At 42.9% G+C, this 17,896-nt stretch overlaps 1 protein-coding gene across 5 annotated transcripts; it reads left to right on the forward strand.

Annotated features, from left to right (window-relative positions):
- The first annotated feature begins 1,129 nt into the window (after positions 1–1,129).
- On the forward strand, positions 1,130–7,526 carry LOC110515126 (eomesodermin). Of its 5 annotated transcripts, none has more exons than XM_090228227.1 (7): positions 1,130–1,249; positions 3,422–3,734; positions 4,136–4,290; positions 5,086–5,207; positions 5,447–5,605; positions 6,231–6,292; positions 6,435–7,526. In XM_090228227.1, exons 2-7 carry the CDS (start codon positions 3,436–3,438, stop codon positions 7,183–7,185), a joined length of 1,548 nt encoding a protein of 515 aa, XP_090084353.1. In that variant the 5' UTR covers positions 1,130–1,249; positions 3,422–3,435; the 3' UTR covers positions 7,186–7,526. The 5 variants fall into 5 exon arrangements, with proteins under 5 accessions (XP_090084353.1, XP_036827298.1, XP_036827296.1 ...); XM_036971403.2 differs by having other exon boundaries at positions 1,152–1,240; positions 3,104–3,734; XM_036971401.2 differs by having other exon boundaries at positions 1,161–1,249; positions 3,104–3,734.
- Positions 7,527–17,896: the final 10,370 nt, after the last annotated feature.

The raw sequence follows: 17,896 nt of genomic DNA on the forward strand, positions 1-17,896 counted from the left end.
CTGATGTTATTTCTGTTTGCTCTGCACAGTCACTAAAGAACGCTGTCCCAGATAGTCCCACCGTGAAACAAGGCGGCTGCTGCTCAAAACTAGGTTAATTCTCACATCTCTACAATACTTCACAGTGAGCAGTGAACATAATCGAGTAGCTTGTATGCCAAAACCTTTTTTTCTGGGGATGTTAGTTTTAGTTTAGGGGATACATTTCATAACAGATATCTAATTCCTACCCCTTTTATTTGTGTATGTTTGTGCAATAGCCTACTATTAACCTATTTAAACCAATTCGTTTCTAAAATAAATTAAGCATAAACAATCTTATGTTTGAGTAGACATTATGTTATCTTTAGCAGACCGCCAAATAAAAAGGACACATTTAAAAGCTACGTTTGCGTCACCTTTTGAATGTGCAATAGTGGCCAATGGGCTTTATGGGTGTCAACGCGAAGTGGCAGTGTAGTGTTTTTCTTCGTGGGGCACGCAGGCTTCCACTGCCAAGCCTCTATACATGTACTCTTCGTATTCCTAATACGGAATTTAGATAACGCTGTGGCTCTTTCCCGAGCTGTCTCTTCCTTATACATCACCGGTTACCTCAGACGGAAAAATAATTGGCCGTTTTCCTTTTCTTGGAGAAAAGCAACCCTGTGGGATTTGTATCCGCATATCCCTTTCATATAGCATAACCGTTTGATTATGAGGACACGATCAGATGTTACATTCAATTAAAAATGTTTGTTTTTAAATCTAAGAGTTATGATTATTACAATTAAAATATAATACAAAAAATCTATTAACATCAGTTTATTTAAATATAGGTTTAGGCAATTTGATTACATCTAGGCTAATCATCTTGCTATCCCATTCAATGAAACCATTCCCAAAAGTAGGCCTTACCTAGGCTACATATTATTTGCTTGATTGAGAGCCATGATTGTTTAGACTATTTTCCCTTTAATTATAGGTTATTCAATTGTTCTCAATTGATGGTCATTTATGAATATATGTTTCATGAGTAGCCTTTTTGTGAGATTAATAACAAACTAATCTCAAAAATGGATTATTTATTTGAATTGTGTAAACCACAGACCTTACAGGTAACACTTTTTTCATCGTTTCCTGTAAACAGGCTCACAGTCACTTCACATAATTGGTGCTGCAAACAAATGTGTCACTTCAGAAAGAACAGATGAGGACTGGAAGACAGATGAGGACTGGCTGCTGTCGCGTGCGTAATGATGTAAATAAAGTAAAGTTATTTTATTATTTCACATCATTTTAACTTATAATTTGAATTTCAACATGCACACTTTCCTAGTATTCGAAGATAGATTTTTCAATGGGAGGCATTTCCATTTGACATACATAAAAGAGTTCTCAACAGAGAAAACAACAAATCATGAGTTGATATGCATGGGGAGCCTAAACGTGACGTTTAGCGCACGTGCGGACTGATTAGATGCTGCTAGGAATTGTTTGTGGGAAAATCGACTTTCTAATTAACTGCATAAGGTTTGTTGTTGTAACTTGGAAAGGGTACGAATTCGCACATACAATATAGCCCCGAGGAATGCGTAAAGTAACAAAATAATCCGAAATAGTTTCAATCCAAGATTATTTTTTATTAATTTGTATTTTTTTACAAGAGTAACATTTTAATTATGTAGATATTCCAAGAAAACCAATGATCTAAACCTCATGTCTCCATCATAATCCGATCAAACGTTATTGGAGTGTTTACCCTTGTAGGATGGCCAGAATTCGGGTGACTAATGGAGACGAGAAGAAAACAGTGGTCAAAAATCTGGAAAAATTGCATCGTGTCAGAGCCTTAATTCTTGCACAGAATCTAGCCTATTGGCTACTTGACAGGCTCATTTTCCCATTTAACCCACCTTCTCGAATCCGCAGTATAGAGGTAAGATGGACATCGCGTTTGAGTCATGACATGTAGTGTTTTCATATTTTAGTATACGCTTTATATTAATTCGACATTCCTGTTTTTTTCGAATAATTATTTTTTTTAAAACAAGCCTAGGCCCATCTCTGAAATCTCAACTGAGTACTTACTGAGCATAGCTTATTTCCTAAATATTTTACACGTAATTCAATTAGTTAATTTTGCGACACGTGGAAACAACTTTGTAAAGTAATTTTCTCCAGTTGTTACGAGAAACGCGCACTGCTATGTCAACAGAGCTTGGTGCTTGTTATCGGATGCATTATATTAGATCCGACGTTTTGGGCAGAACGCTAATGATATGTTAGAGACCGTACCGAACGATTCAGAACATGAATAATCATGTCTTCATACTATATTTTATAACAAAAGGAAGTTCAACTTCATAACCAAAGCGCGTTTTCACCCACTCTGGTCAGTGGGTGAACACCTTGTGTGTATCTCCCAATTACTTTGATATGTTTCGGGAAGAAACTCTGATTTTTCTGGTCTTTCGGGCATATTTTAATCAGTGTAAAATGTTCAGCAAAAGTCGTTGCATACAGACTGACTTTTATCGATAATATTCCCTAACATTGCGCATGACTAACTGTTTAGCGAATTCAATATCATGGGCCTGTAGAATAGCCTAAATCATTATATCTAAATGGTGATTTCGTTATAGGCTACCCAAAGTCAGTGCAAATGTACAATGGTTAGCCTATGTCAATTATGGTAGCCTATGTCTAATTGAATTAAATCAGTGAGTTGAACCAATGGGCATGGGAAGGACTGTAGCCTATTCCATGGATCCCCAAAAGCTCCTCCCCTGATGCCTGCCGTGAGTTGGGTGTGTGAATAAGGCGATCATATAAGAGCCCTTGAACAATTCGTGAGCAGATCATAATCGTATAGTAAGCGTAAATTCGTAGGTGCAACTGAGAAGGTCAACATTAGTTAGCAGAGGAGTGGCGAGCCGCACACAGAGGACTCATACCAGGGCGCAGTGGTGTAGCGTCTTGATGGTTGTAATTGTAGCCAATTTTTGGATCCTTTAAATTTTTGTAGTGTGTGCTATTTCAAAAATAATGCAGCTGGAGAATATTCTTCCCAGCGCATCAACAATCAACTTACCCAATACTTTTTATAACCTCTCGTCGTCAGATAGTGCAAATAATAGCCCGGGGCCATCGCAGATCGAATATCAAGAAGTTGACCGGACGGAATCCGAACCAAGTAACGGTCCCAATAAATATTTGAGCGGAGTGGGGAACGCCATGATGGGAGAGGGAGAGGGCAATGCCTTCACAGGGACTAAAGCTGCCCCAGACGGAAGAAAAGGCTCACCGGTCCTCGGTGAAGATGACCAGTCCACTGGCAGGCGGTACCACATAGATGAACTTGGCTCTGACAGATACTTTATCTCGTCCTCACAGACGAGCTCCGATGTGGCAAATCAGTGTTCCCTCTTTCCATACGCAGGACAAACTGGGACAATGTACAGCGGGTCAAATGGATCCAGGTATTCCTCCCTTCATTACGGATCGGTCCTGCCACCGGCAGGCTTTTCATCCTCCGTGTGCCCTAGCCGGAGTCAGTTTGGCAGTAGCTACCAGTTCGGCCAGGGTCCAGGTTGCCTGTACCCCTCCTATCCGGGAACGGGTTCAGGTATTGGTTCCATGGCTCTCCCAGGGTCCACACCGGGAACGAGGGCTCAAGTTTATCTCTGCAATCGGCCCCTGTGGCTCAAGTTTCACCGATTCCAGACGGAGATGATCATCACGAAACAGGGCAGGTGAGCAGAGAGAGACGTTGGAGACAAGTTGATGGAATGTCATGTTTGCTAAATACCTTACTAAATATCCGCCCATCTGATGTTCCAATAGTCGTTTATATTTTGGTGTCATATTTGCATATTTTGACATGTTATTCACCCCATTTTTATGAATAGCCATACATTTGACTGGTACATATATTTGTGTATTTGTAAATTATTATGTCGTCTATACAAACGTTTAATACGTTTTTTTTTTCGTGCAGGAATAGCCTAAGTGAGGAAAAGTGTCAAATATTGATTAGTTCATGCCATGACCTAACCTTACGAATTCTCTTGAATGCAACGACTCCCTCTGATAATTTTCGTGTTGAGTAAACACTTGAAATTGCATAATTGTGACAATATGTATTTTCTTTCAGGCGGATGTTTCCATTTCTCAGTTTCAACATCACTGGACTTAACTTGACCGCGCATTACAACGTATTTGTTGAGGTCGTGTTGGCCGATCCAAATCACTGGCGATTTCAAGGTGGAAAGTGGGTTACTTGTGGGAAAGCAGACAACAACATGCAAGGTGAGACTAATATTAAATGCACCTGTAATGTAAGCTCCCTATTTAGAGGGATATTTTCAAAAGAAGTTCTCTATAGGCCTACAGAAGCAGCACATTTCAATTAACGGAAATGAAATTACATTTCGATGACGCATAGCTTGTCAATTAGGAACGTTTCGTTAGATGTCAATACACATTTCCCTAACATTTACACCCAATTAACTGGTCATTTATGCTGTGCTGCTGGTCGTTTCCAACCACACCATCACTTTACCTATACATGTTTTTTGTTGGTTGATTATCCCCATTTTAAAAGAAAAGACAACCATTCAAACATTGTTAGCTGGTAACATTGGTCTATAATGTGCTTGACCCGTTTTCAGTTTTCCTGGAAAACGGATTAAATTATTATTAATTATTAGTCATCTTTTTTTCTCTCCATATGGTGTAAAATGGCTTACCAATGAATGTTTAATAACATGAAAATAGTGAACTTCAATTTTCCATTTTCTCCCAAAATGTTTTTACCTGTGCAATTTAACCATATTTACATATTAGCCTAATAGCTCCAGTTTCACATCTGATTGCTTTTGAAAATTGAAATCCTGAGCATGTGATTCCATAATAGTAAATTAGCAAATTGCTGGTCTTTTTGGAAATGTATAGAGTTTGACACGTGTAACAGAAGTTCAAATTAAGAAATGGGAAAATATCACTGTTAATCCTTATATTTTTGTTTTGCATTTGTTTTGCATTTGTGCTGCATTGTACTTCAATATTTTTATGTTTTATGTCCCACATTTTATTAAATCACAGGTAACAAGATGTATGTTCATCCTGAATCCCCAAACACTGGCGCTCACTGGATGAGGCAAGAGATCTCCTTCGGCAAACTGAAGCTGACCAACAACAAGGGGGCAAATAATAACAACACACAGGTGAGGCCTACACTGCAATTTATTCATTTGGACTCAAATGTCTTTGGCTGGTTTTAAAAAGCGGTCTATGGTGTTCTACATCACAAATCCGTCCAAAACCATATTTCTGTATTTTGACAGTGCTATTGGCAAAAATCTCCAAAGTAATTGGTGACTTGACAAATAACTGACCACATTAACTGTTTTGAAAACATGAAAAACCCAAGCACTAACTTTGAATTCACACCTTTTTTTTGGAGATGATTGTCCTGCAGTCTCTGCACAAATACCAGCCTCGGCTGCACATCGTGGAGGTCACCGAAGAGGGAGTGGAGGACATAGGCAGTGATGCCAGGACACAGACCTTTACTTTCCCAGAGAACCAGTTCATTGCAGTCACTGCCTACCAGAACACAGATGTAAGATACCCACTACTATTAATCTAGATAAATCTTAAGATTTTGTCTTAAGTTTCTGCACTGAGTACACAAAACATTAAGAACACCTGCCATAGACTGACCAGGTGAAAGCTACAATCCCTTGTTGCTGTCACTTGTTAAATCCAATTCAATCAGTGTAGATTAAGGGAAGGAGATGGGTTAAATAATTATTTAAGCCTTGAGACACAATTGAGACATGGATTGTGTATGTGTGCCATTCAGAGGGTGAATGGGCAAGACAAAAGATTTAAGTGCCTTTTAACAGGGTATGGTAGTAGGAACCAGGTACACCGGTTTGTGTCAAGAACTGCAACGCTGCTGGGTTTTTCACAAGTTTCCCATGTGTATCAGTAATTGTCCGACATCCAACTTAACTGTGGGAAGCATTGGGGTCAACAGGGGCCAGCATCCCTGTGGACTGCTTTCAACACTGTAGAGTTCATATCCCCAAGGAATTGAGGACGTTCTGAGGGAAAGGGGTGGCACTAACTCAACATTAAGGTGTTCCTAGTGTTTGGTATACTCTGTGAATATTGACTGTCTATAAAATGGGTTTTTGTCAACACTTCTGACCATGGCTTGAACATCGATCTCTCCTTTCCAGATCACACAGCTTAAAATCGACCACAACCCCTTTGCTAAAGGCTTCAGAGACAACTATGACTCGTAAGTGACAATGACTTCCTTTTTTGCATGTGGTATTGTGGCCATTTTTTCCCCTGCTCTGCTAACTTTTAGTCTCAAGTGTGAACTTGTTTTTCTTTTGCCAACAACTCATCCTTGGACCTTTCTTGTCTCTCTTCCACAGGATGTACACAGCCCCAGAGGGTGACAGGCTGACCCCATCCCCGACAGCCTCCCCTCGCTCTCACCAGATTGTGCCGGGTGCCCGCTATGCCATGCAGCCCTTCTTCCAGGACCAGTTTGTCAACAACCTGCCACAGAACCGCTTCTACACTGGGGAGCGGGCCGTGCCCCAGACAAACAGTCTCCTCTCCCCCCAGGCTGAGGATGCCGGGGCCAGCTCGGCTCAGCGCTGGTTCGTCACCCCGGTCCAGCAGTCGGGCTCCAACAAGCTTGACCTATCCTACGACCAGGACTACTCAGCCAGCAGTCTGCTGTCCTACGGCATCAAGCCCCTGCCCCTCCAGACCTCCCACGCCCTCAGCTACTACCCCGACTCGGCCTTCGCCTCAATGGCGGCCGGCTGGGGCACCAGAAGCACTTACCAGAGGAAGATGACCACAGGCCTGCCCTGGTCCCCTCGGCCCAGCCCCCCAGCCTTCACAGACGACCAACTGGCTGCTAGCAAAGACAAGCTGCCAGAGGAGAGCACCGCAGCCTCCACTTGGGTAGAGACGTCCCACTCGCTGAAATCTGTGGACTCTACCGATTCGGGCGTGTACTCCATGGTCTGCAAGAGACGCCGGATGTCACCTGGTGGGTCGAGCACAGAGAACTCCCCCACCATCAAGTGTGAGAACTTGACCACAACGGAAGAGTACAACAAAGACAACCCCAAAGGCATGGGCTACTATGCCTTTTACACGAGCCCCTAAAGACTATTTATTAAAATCGTATTCTTTTGTTTTAAATTGAGTGCCCACTTTTTTTCCCCCCTTTTTTTTTTAAAATACCCTTTTCTTCTAAAGGTGCCAAAGCTTTGTGCTCCCAAGCAAGCTGCACAAATTACTTACACTCCCCAAACACACATGCATTGTGACAAATGTTTTTAAAGCATGTCCCCAGTTGATTTAATTTTTTACTAATGTGATTTTATTTAAGGTCATTTTGTTGTACAGTATTTGTGCACTTTAGTATGTGATGTATCTTGTACAAAACTGTCTTCATGAGGTGTTATGAAATGGGTAATAAAAACAAGCTTTTCATAAACAATGTCCCACTTTGCAAATTGTCTCGTTTATTGTCAATAATATACATTTACTTAAGGACGACTCCGTGAAATTACATGCCAATTGCAGCTACTGAGATGGGAGATACAAGTCCTTGCCCTCGTACAGCCACACATAGCATATGCGCATGTGCACGGAATCACTGTCCACAGCGTGGTAGCCAGGGTTCCAAAACAGCCGCGAAGTTGAGCCTCACTCTGGAACATTCTTAATCGTTGCGCAAATCAAATCAACGTTTAGCAGATGTTAGAGTGCAGCGAAATGCTTATGTTACTAACAACCGTACAAAAAAAGTTATCAAGTAATGTCAGAACTAATCCAATTTAATAACCCAAACGCAATCTATACACTGGATGAATTGACACAATATTGACTAAGAGTGATCTGTACAGCAGTAGATAGTGAGCTAAGTCAAGAATCCAGTATATAAATGTTGGATGCAACTAAAATGCAATGTACAGCATTAGAATTAGCTATGTCAAGAATACAATATTTAAGCCTCATGGTAAAATAGAATTTGCAGGAAAATAGCTTCTGAACGAGTCCAGAATATATATGTATGTGAACCTCACGGTAAAATAGAATTTGCAGGAAATTAGCTTCTGAACGAGTCCAGAATATGTGTGTATAGATGTGTATAGCAATAGTTGAGTGATCAATGACTAGAATACATAGTAAGTGGGTAAAATGTCATGTCAGCATTATTCAAATGTTCAATTACTATGTACATAGGTCAGCAGTCTAAGATGCAGGGTAGAGTAATGGGTGGTAGTTGGCTAGTGACAGTGTCTGAGGTTCAGGGCAGGGTACTGGGTGGAGGCTGGCTAGTGGTGACTGTTTAACAGTCTGATGGCCTGGAGATAGCTGTTTTTCAGTCTCTCGGTCCCAGCTTTGATGCACTTGTACTGTCTCCGCCTTCTGGATGGTAGTGGGGTTAACAGGCCGTGGCTCACTGAATTTATTCAGCCTATTGAAGAGGCATGGTTGCACCGGTCGGTGTGAAGGGACCATTTCAGATCCTCAGTGATGTGCACGCAGAGGGCTTGAAGCTTTTGACCCTCCGCTGCAGCTACATCGGGGTGGATGGGGGCGTGTTCTCTCTGCCATCTCCTGTTGTCCAAGATCAGCTTCTTCGTTTTGTTTCCATTGAGGGAGAGGTTATATTCCTGGCACCGCTCTGCCTCTCACCTCCTCCCTGTAGGCTGTCTCATCGTTGTTGGTAATCAGGCCTACCACTGTGGTGTCATCAGTAAACTTGATTGAGTTGGAGATGTGTGTGGTCATGTAGTCATGGGTGAACATGAAGTACAGCAGGGAGCTGAGCGTGTACCCCTGTGTGGCCGCTATGTTGAGGATCAGAGTGGAGGAGGTCTTGTTGCCTACCTTCACCCCCTGGTTGGCCTTGGCCTGTCAAGAAGTCTAGGACCCAGTTGCACAGGGAGCAATCTGAGCTTAGTGATGAGCTAGGAGGGCACTATGGCATTGAAGGCTGAGCTGTAGTCAATGAACAGCCTTCTTACATAGGTATTCCTCTTATCCAGGTGGGATAGGGCAGTGTGCAGTACATTGGCGATTGCGTCGTCCGTGGAATCGGACGGGTAAATTGTGTCGGGTAAATTGGAGGTGATATGATCCTTAACTAGATTCTCAAAGCAGTTCATGATGACATAAGTGAATGCTTCGGGGCTATAGTCATTTCGGTCAGTTACCTTCGCTTTCTTGGATACAGGAACAATAATTGAAATTTTGAAGCATGTGGGGACAACAGACAGGGAGAGATTGAATGTCTGTAAATACTACAAAATGTACCCGCTATTCTGTTTAATTTCTGCACCTAGCCTACGTATTATCGATGAATCTACCTTTAATTTAAATGAACAGTTATAGGCCTAATTTTTGGAAATGTCCAACATAATAAATTATTTGGGATTATGGTATGGTTGACCCAACCACAAACAATTAAGTGTAACTTTAGCTACAGTATGATTATCATGAGGCTACTCACCATTTTCATTGTGATCACGAACGTGCACGAGCGTGTGCAGGCCAGAAAGTATTTGTAGATGACGATTCCCCCGGTATGTTGATGACAAATCTTTTTGATTATCACCCCTGATCATCTTGGACAACCAAATATTTTTTAATTCGTACCTTTCGCAATAACTCCGAAGCATTCATTTGACATGCTTGGAGATATAGCTGTGCTTGTACCCCGCACGAGCGCGTTGGTCTGAGATACATTTATAATTTGTTAAAATTGACCTAATTTGCCTTATTTTTTATTTTAATTTTCAAAATGTGAAAAAATACAACATTCAAGTTTTTGTGATGGATTAATGCAGCCTGTTGGAGCTAACGCCATTTAGACCAAATACGACTGTAGTCATTCATCTACATAGACCACAACCATATCCATATTATAGATAATAATTACCTGATCATTATTGTTATTAATATTAGCCTGTTATTATTACAATGTATGAGTTCATTTAATATGACATGATGTGTGGTGGATGGTGTAAGGCCTGGGTGTCAGCATCGCGAAAGTCCACCACCAGCACCGCGAAAGACTGTTAACTGTATAATAAGACTGTGCACTTCCGTTAAGAAGTCATTACAGGATATTGTTAGGCCTTACACCATCCACCATTTGCTAGCTCATTTATGCATTTAACTGGACTCAGTTACCCCCCACCCCCTGTCCCTCTCTTGACTATGGAGAGAGAAAAAATTTAAGTTTTCATTTCTGTCAATTCTACACATTTTCCAATGGGGGAGAAGGGAACATTTTTCAGTTTGAACCAAAACCTTCTGCAATTCTATAAAGCTGGCAGTGACCTCAAGGAGGCCCCCATAGATTTAGTTAGTCACTCTTATGCAAATGTCATATTGTCATAATTTTCATAAGTCATGGCAAAATGGGTAGAATTGCAGGAAATTTGCTGTAAAACCTTCCTGATCATGCAAAACTATATATTAATTCACCATTAAATTGTTGTAAACCAGTATAAATAATGGATAATACAGTGCCTTCAGAAAGTATTCAGACCCCTTGACTATTTACACATTTTGTTACTTTACAGACTTATTCTAAAATGGATTGAACAAAAAAAAATATTCAGCAATCTACACACAATACCCCCTAATGACTAAGTAAAAACAGGTTTTTAGAAATGTTAGCAGATTTAAAAAAGAGAAATACCTCACTCGGACAGAGCTCTAGAGTTCCTCTGTGGAGATAGGAGAACCTTCCAGAAAGACAACCATCTCTGCAGCACTCCACCAATCAGGCCTTTATGGTAGAGTGACCAGACAGAAGCCACTCCTCAGTAAAAGGCACGTGACAGCCCGATTGGAGTTTTCCAAAAGCAACCTAAAAATTCTCAGACCCTGATTACCAAGATTCTCTGGTCTGATGAAACCTTGAACCCGATCGAACATCTCTGGAGAGATCTGAAAATAGCTGTTCAGCAACGCTCCCCATCCAACCTTGAGAGGATCGCAGAGAAGAATGGGATAAACTCCCCAAATACAGGTGTGCCAAGTTATACCCAACTCGAGGCTGTAATCGCTGCCAAAATACTGAGTAAATGGTCTGAATACTTATGTAATGTGATATTTCATTTTTATTTGTTTATTTTAGATAAATTAGCAAACCATTCGAAAAAACAGTTTCAGCTTTGTCATTATGGTGTATTGTGTGTAGATTAATGAGGGGGGGGGGGGGAAATTAAATCAATTTTAGAATAAGGCTGTAACCTAACAAAATATGGAAAAGTCAATGGGTCTGAATACCTTCCAGCACTGTATATTCCCTTTCACAGACATTTTTTCACTACAGTTTATCCATTGTCCAAATGGTTAGTTGTAGTGAAGGGAGAAGTCATAACATTCGCAATGAGAAATTAGTGAGAACTTAAAAATCCTGCCTTCAATGATTCCCATTTGAATTGACTTAAATACCCCATATTCTAATTAATTCTGTTGTCAGACTCCTTGACAGTGAAGTGACTCCAATTAACACCTCCTAACAAGCTAGAGTTCTGATCGCTCTGGCCTTTCAGGAAGGAAGCATGCAAGAAATAGACTCTTTGGGGAACAGAGTTTAGAGCAAAACATCTTCCTCGTTTTCTCTGTGTTAATGTCAGTGAATCATTGTATTCCGTAGCATCTGACGAGCTAAGTGCTCTTGTTTGCTCTTGTGTATTGACCTCTGCCTATAACACCAGGCATGAGGTGTTGCCATACAGTCAACTACGTAGCTTGACATTTAGGCTTGTCAAGTGAACGCCCAAGATATTTAACAAGTGAAGCTTGCCTTGAAGGAAATGAGTGCTTTAAAAGTAGCCTGTATAGATATTGGAGGGCAATGCGGCACAGGGCCACTAATGTCTCAAGGGGCCAGTAGCCTTGAGGCTATACACTAGAGGGCTGGTTGCATTGGTGGTGCCTGAAGACCTTTATAGCATAAACTCAGCAAAAAAATATAGTTTTCAAAGATAATTCGTAAAAATCCAAATTGTAAAGCGTTCAAACACTGTTTCCCATGCTTGTTCAATGAACCATAAACAGTTAATGAACATGCACCTTTCTACTGATTCTGAAAAACACCAAAAGAAAGATGCGTGAACTTGCCTTAGGCATGCTGCAAGGAGGCATGAGGACTGCAAATGTGGCCAGAGCAATAAATTGCAATGTCCGTACTGTGAGACGCCTAAGACAGCGCTACTGGGAGACAGGACGAACAGCTGATCGTCCTCGCAGTGGCTGACCACGTGTAACAACACCTGCACAGGATCGGTACATCCGAACATCACACCTGCGGGACAGGTACAGGATGGCAACAACAACTGCCCGAGTTACACCAGGAACACACAATCCCTCCATCAGTGCTCAGACTGTCCGCAATAGGCTGAGAGAGGCTGGTAGGGCTTGTAGGCCTGTTGTAAGGCAGATCCTCACCAGACATCACTGGCAACAATGTTGCCTATGGGCACAAACCCACCGTCACTGGACCAGACAGGACTGCTCTTTGATGAGTCGCGGTTATGTCTCACCAGGGGTGATGGTGGGATTCGTGTTTATCGTCAAAGGAATGAGCGTTACACCGAGGCCTGTACTCTGGAGTGGGATCGATTTGGAGGTGGAGTGTCCGTCATGGTCTGGGGCGGTGTGTCACAGCATCATCGAACTGAGCTTGTTGTCATTGCAGACAATCTCAACGCTGTGCATTACAGGGAAGACATCCTCCTCCCTCATGTGGTACACTTCCTGCAGGCTCATCTTGACATGACCCACCAGCATGACAATTCCACCAGCCATACTGCTCGTTCTGTGCGTGATTTCCTCCAAGACAGGAATGTCAGTGTTTTGCCATGGCCAGCGAAGAGCCGGGATCTCAATCCCATGGAGCATGTCTGGAACCTGTTGGATAGGAGGGTGAGGGCCAGGGCCATTCCTCCCAGACATTTCCAGGAACTTGCAGGTGGCTTAGTGGAAGAGTGGGGTAACATCTCACAGCAAGAACTGGCAAATCTGGTGCAGTCCATGAGGAGGAGGTGCACTGCAGTACTTAATGCAGCTGGTGGCCACACCAGATACTAACTGTTACTTTTGATTTTGACCCCCCTTTGTTCAGGGACTCATTATTCCATTTCTGTTAGTCACATGTCTGTGGAACCTGTTCAGTTTATGTCTCAGTTGTTGAATCTTGTTATGTTCATACAAATATTTACACGTTAAGTTTGCTGAAAATAAAAGCAGTTGACAGTGAGAGGACGTTTCTTTTTTAGCTGAGTTTATATGGTCTGGACCTTCTCTCTTGCAGTCCACACTATATGTAACGGATTTCCTCCTCTTCGTCTGAGGAGGAGTAAGGATCGGACCAAAATGCAGCGCGGTACGTGTCCATTGATTTATTCAAAAACACAACTGAACACTGGAACAAAATAATGAACGTGAATCAACGAAACTGAAACAGTTCTGTAAGGTGACAACACACTCTAGACAGAAAATAAACACCCACAAAACCCAGGTGGAAAAAAGGCTACCTAAGTATGATTCTCAATAAGGGACAACAATTGACAGCTGCCTCTGATTGAGAACCATACTAGGCCGAACTCAAAAACCAACATAGAAAAAGAAACATAGACTGCCCACCCCAACTCACGCCCTGACCATACTAAAACAAAGACAAAAACAAAGGAACTAAGGTCAGAACGTGACAGTACCCCCCCAAAGGCGCGGACTCCGGCCGCAAAACCTGAACCTATAGGGGAGGGTCTGCGTGGGCGTCTGTCCGCGGTGGCGGCTCTGGCGCGGGACGTTGACCCCACTTCACCATAGTTTTTTTGTGCCTCTTAGCCCGCCTCCGTGGCCTCTTTAGAGTCGCGACCCTCGCCGCCGCCGCTCTGGTGGCTCCTGGCTGACTGACGGCTCTGGCGACTCCTGGCTGACTGACGGCTCTGGTGGCTCCTGGCTGACTGACGGCTCTGGCGGCTCCTGGCTGACTGGTAGCTCAGGACAGACAGGAGACTCCGGCAGCTCAGGACAGACGGGAGACTCTGGCAGCGCTGGACAGGCGGGAGCATCTGTAGGGAGGAGACGGAGAGACAGCCTGGTGTGGGGGGCTGCCACTGCAGGCCTGGTGTGTGGAGGAGGCACCGGATAGACCGGACCGTGAAGGCGGATTGGAGGTCTCGAGCACTGAGCCTGCACAACCTTACCTGGCTGGATGCTCCCCGTAGCCAGGCCAGTGCGGCGAGGTGGAATCGACCGCACTGGGCTGTGCTGGCGAACCGGGGACACCATGCGTAGGGCTGGTGCCATGTACCCCGGCCCGAGGAGACGCACTGGAGACCAGATGTGCTGAGCCGGCTTCATGGCACCTGGCTCGATGCCCACTCTAGCCCGGCCGATACGAGGTGCTGCGCTGTAACGCACTGGGCTGTGCTTGTGCACCTGGGACACTGTGCGCCTCACGGCATAACACGGTGCCTGCCCGGTCCACCTCTCTCCACGGTAAGCACGGGGAGTTGGCTCAGGTTTCCTACCTGACCTAGCCACACTCCCCGTGTGCCCCCTCCCAAGACATTTTTGGGGCTGCCTCTCGCACTGCCGTGTTCGTGTTGCCAACTCCATTCTCCTGTAACCCTCCTCGCACTCCTCCAGAGAATCCCAGACGGGCTCCGACACTCTTCCTGAATCGACCGACCACCTTTCTATTTCATCCCAAGTTGTCACATAGTCCAGATCTCGTTGCTGCCCGATACCACGCTGCTTGGTCCTTTGGTGGTGGGTGATTCTGTAACGGTCGTCGGTGGAAGAAGAAGAGGACCAAAGCGCAGCGTGGTATGTGTTCACGATGTATATATTTAATGAATCAAACTGAACACTGAAATCCAAAACAACAAAGTGAAAGAAGGAAACGACAACGAAACAGTCCTGTCTGGTGAAGACACACAACAGAAAATAATCACCCACAACTCAAGGGTGAAAACAGGCTACCTACAGTGCCTTGCGAAAGTATTCGGCCCCCTTGAACTTTGCGACCTTTTGCCACATTTCAGGCTTCAAACATAAAGATATAAAACTGTATTTTTTTGTGAAGAATCAACAACAAGTGGGACACAATCATGAAGTGGAACGACATTTATTGGATATTTCAAACTTTTTTAACAAATCAAAAACTGAAAAATTGGGCGTGCAAAATTATTCAGCCCCCTTAAGTTAATACTTTGTAGCACCACCTTTTGCTGCGATTACAGCTGTAAGTCGCTTGGGGTATGTCTCTATCAGTTTTGCACATCGAGAGACTGACATTTTTCCCAATTCCTCCTTGCAAAACAGCTCGAGCTCAGTGAGGTTGGATGGAGAGCATTTGTGAACAGCAGTTTTCAGTTCTTTCCACAGATTCTCGATTGGATTCAGGTCTGGACTTTGACTTGGCCATTATAACACCTGGATATGTTTATTTTTGAACCATTCCATTGTAGATTTTGCTTTATGTTTTGGATTATTGTCTTGTTGGAAGACAAATCTCCGTCCCAGTCTCAGGTCTTTTGCAGACTCCATCAGGTTTTCTTCCAGAATGGTCCTGTATTTGGCTCCATCCAGCTTCCCATCAATTTTAACCATCTTCCCTGTCCCTGCTGAAGAAAAGCAGGCCCAAACCATGATGCTGCCACCACCATGTTTGACAGTGGGGATGGTGTGTTCAGCTGTGTTGCTTTTACGCCAAACATAACGTTTTGCATTGTTGCCAAAAAGTTCAATTTTGGTTTCATCTGACCAGAGCACCTTCTTCCACATGTTTGGTGTGTCTCCCAGGTGGCTTGTGGCAAACTTTAAACGACACTTTTTATGGATATCTTTAAGAAATGGCTTTCTTCTTGCCACTCTTCCATAAAGGCCAGATTTGTGCAATATACGACTGATTGTTGTCCTATGGACAGAGTCTCCCACCTCAGCTGTAGATCTCTGCAGTTCATCCAGAGTGATCATGGGCCTCTTGGCTGCATCTCTGATCAGTCTTCTCCTTGTATGAGCTGAAAGTTTAGAGGGACGGCCAGGTCTTGGTAGATTTGCAGTGGTCTGATACTCCTTCCATTTCAATATTATCGCTTGCACAGTGCTCCTTGGGATGTTTAAAGCTTGGGAAATCTTTTTGTATCCAAATCCGGCTTTAAACTTCTTCACAACAGTATCTCGGACCTGCCTGATGTGTTCCTTGTTCTTCATGATGCTCTCTGCGCTTTTAACGGACCTCTGAGACTATCACAGTGCAGGTGCATTTATACGGAGACTTGATTACACACAGGTGGATTGTATTTATCATCATTAGTCATTTAGGTCAACATTGGATCATTCAGAGATCCTCACTGAACTTCTGGAGAGAGTTTGCTGCACTGAAAGTAAAGGGGCTGAATAATTTTGTACGCCCAATTTTTCAGTTTTTGATTTGTTAAAAAAGTCTGAAACATCCAATAAATGTTGTTCCACTTCATGATTGTGTCCCACTTGTTGTTGATTCTTCACAAAAAAATAAAGTTTTCTATCTTTATGTTTGAAGCCTGAAATGTGGCAAAAGGTCGCAAAGTTCAAGGGGGCCGAATACTTTCGCAAGGCACTGTAAGTATGGTTCTCAATCAGGGACAACGATTGACAGCTGCCTCTGATTGAGAACCATACCAGGCCAAATACAGAAATCCCAAATCATAGAAAAAATAACATAGACTGCCCACCCCAACTCACGCCCTGACCATACTAAAACAAAGACAAAACAAAGGAACTAAGGTCAGAACGTGACATGCATTAACTGCACATAATCTCTGCTCATAGCGTATGAGAAATGTGAGAGAGGAAGAAAGAAAGAAGGAGAGGAACCTAAAAGCAGGACTTTCTGTGTGGTATGTTAACATTACTAAAGTGCCTATCTTGTGTTGGACTGACATTGCCCTGAACCGTTCTCTAAACGCCCTCCCTTCATTGACTTAAAGCTGAAATATGTAACTTTCTGGGCGACCAAACCAAATTCCCTTAGAAATGTGTGTTATAGACCTGTCATTCTCATTGAAAGCAGTTTTTAAAAAGTGGAGAATTTGTGCTATGTGCGCTATTTCTATGCCTCCTGTTCCTGTTGTTTTTGCTTCTTTTACTTTATGTTTTGTACACCAGCTTCAAACAGCTGAAAATACAATATTTTGGGTTATGGAAAATATATTTCACAGCGGTTTAGATGGTACAATGATTCTCTGCGCAATACTTGCTCGTTTTGTCGCTTAAACTGAAATTAACAGAATTGTAGCAACCAGGAAATAGGGGATCGATTTCTGCATAGTGCATCATAGATCTTTTCCTGGACAAAACAAGAGAGAGCTCAGGGAGCCGTGACAAGTCAGAACTCCAACAACAAGTCGATAGACTTCAGTCGCTGTTCAAAACCATTCATGCAAAAGGTACAGTAATCAATAGACACCTCAACAGCATGCTCTTGAAACTCAGACATTGTTGAATATAGGAGTGGGATGATGCCGATTGTGCACATTGTTTTCTTAGCTTCTCATAACAAACACATTTTTTATTCAGTACCAGTTAAGCTCTATATTAGCAATCGATTGAATCTATACTGAACAAAAATATAAAAGCAACATGTAAAATGTTGGTTGTTTCGTGAGCTGAAATGAAAGATCCCAGAAATTGTTCATACGCACAAAAAGCTTCTTTCTCTCAAATGTTGTGCACAAATTTGTTTACATCCCTGTTAGTGAGCATTTCTCCAGTGCCAAGATAATCCATCCACCTGAGAGGTGGGGCATATCATGAAGCTGATTAAACAGCATGATCATTACACAGGTGG

This window comes from Oncorhynchus mykiss, chromosome 30 (assembly GCF_057628025.1).
Source record: "Oncorhynchus mykiss isolate SJ-2025 chromosome 30, ASM5762802v1, whole genome shotgun sequence".
NCBI lineage: Eukaryota > Metazoa > Chordata > Actinopteri > Salmoniformes > Salmonidae > Oncorhynchus > Oncorhynchus mykiss.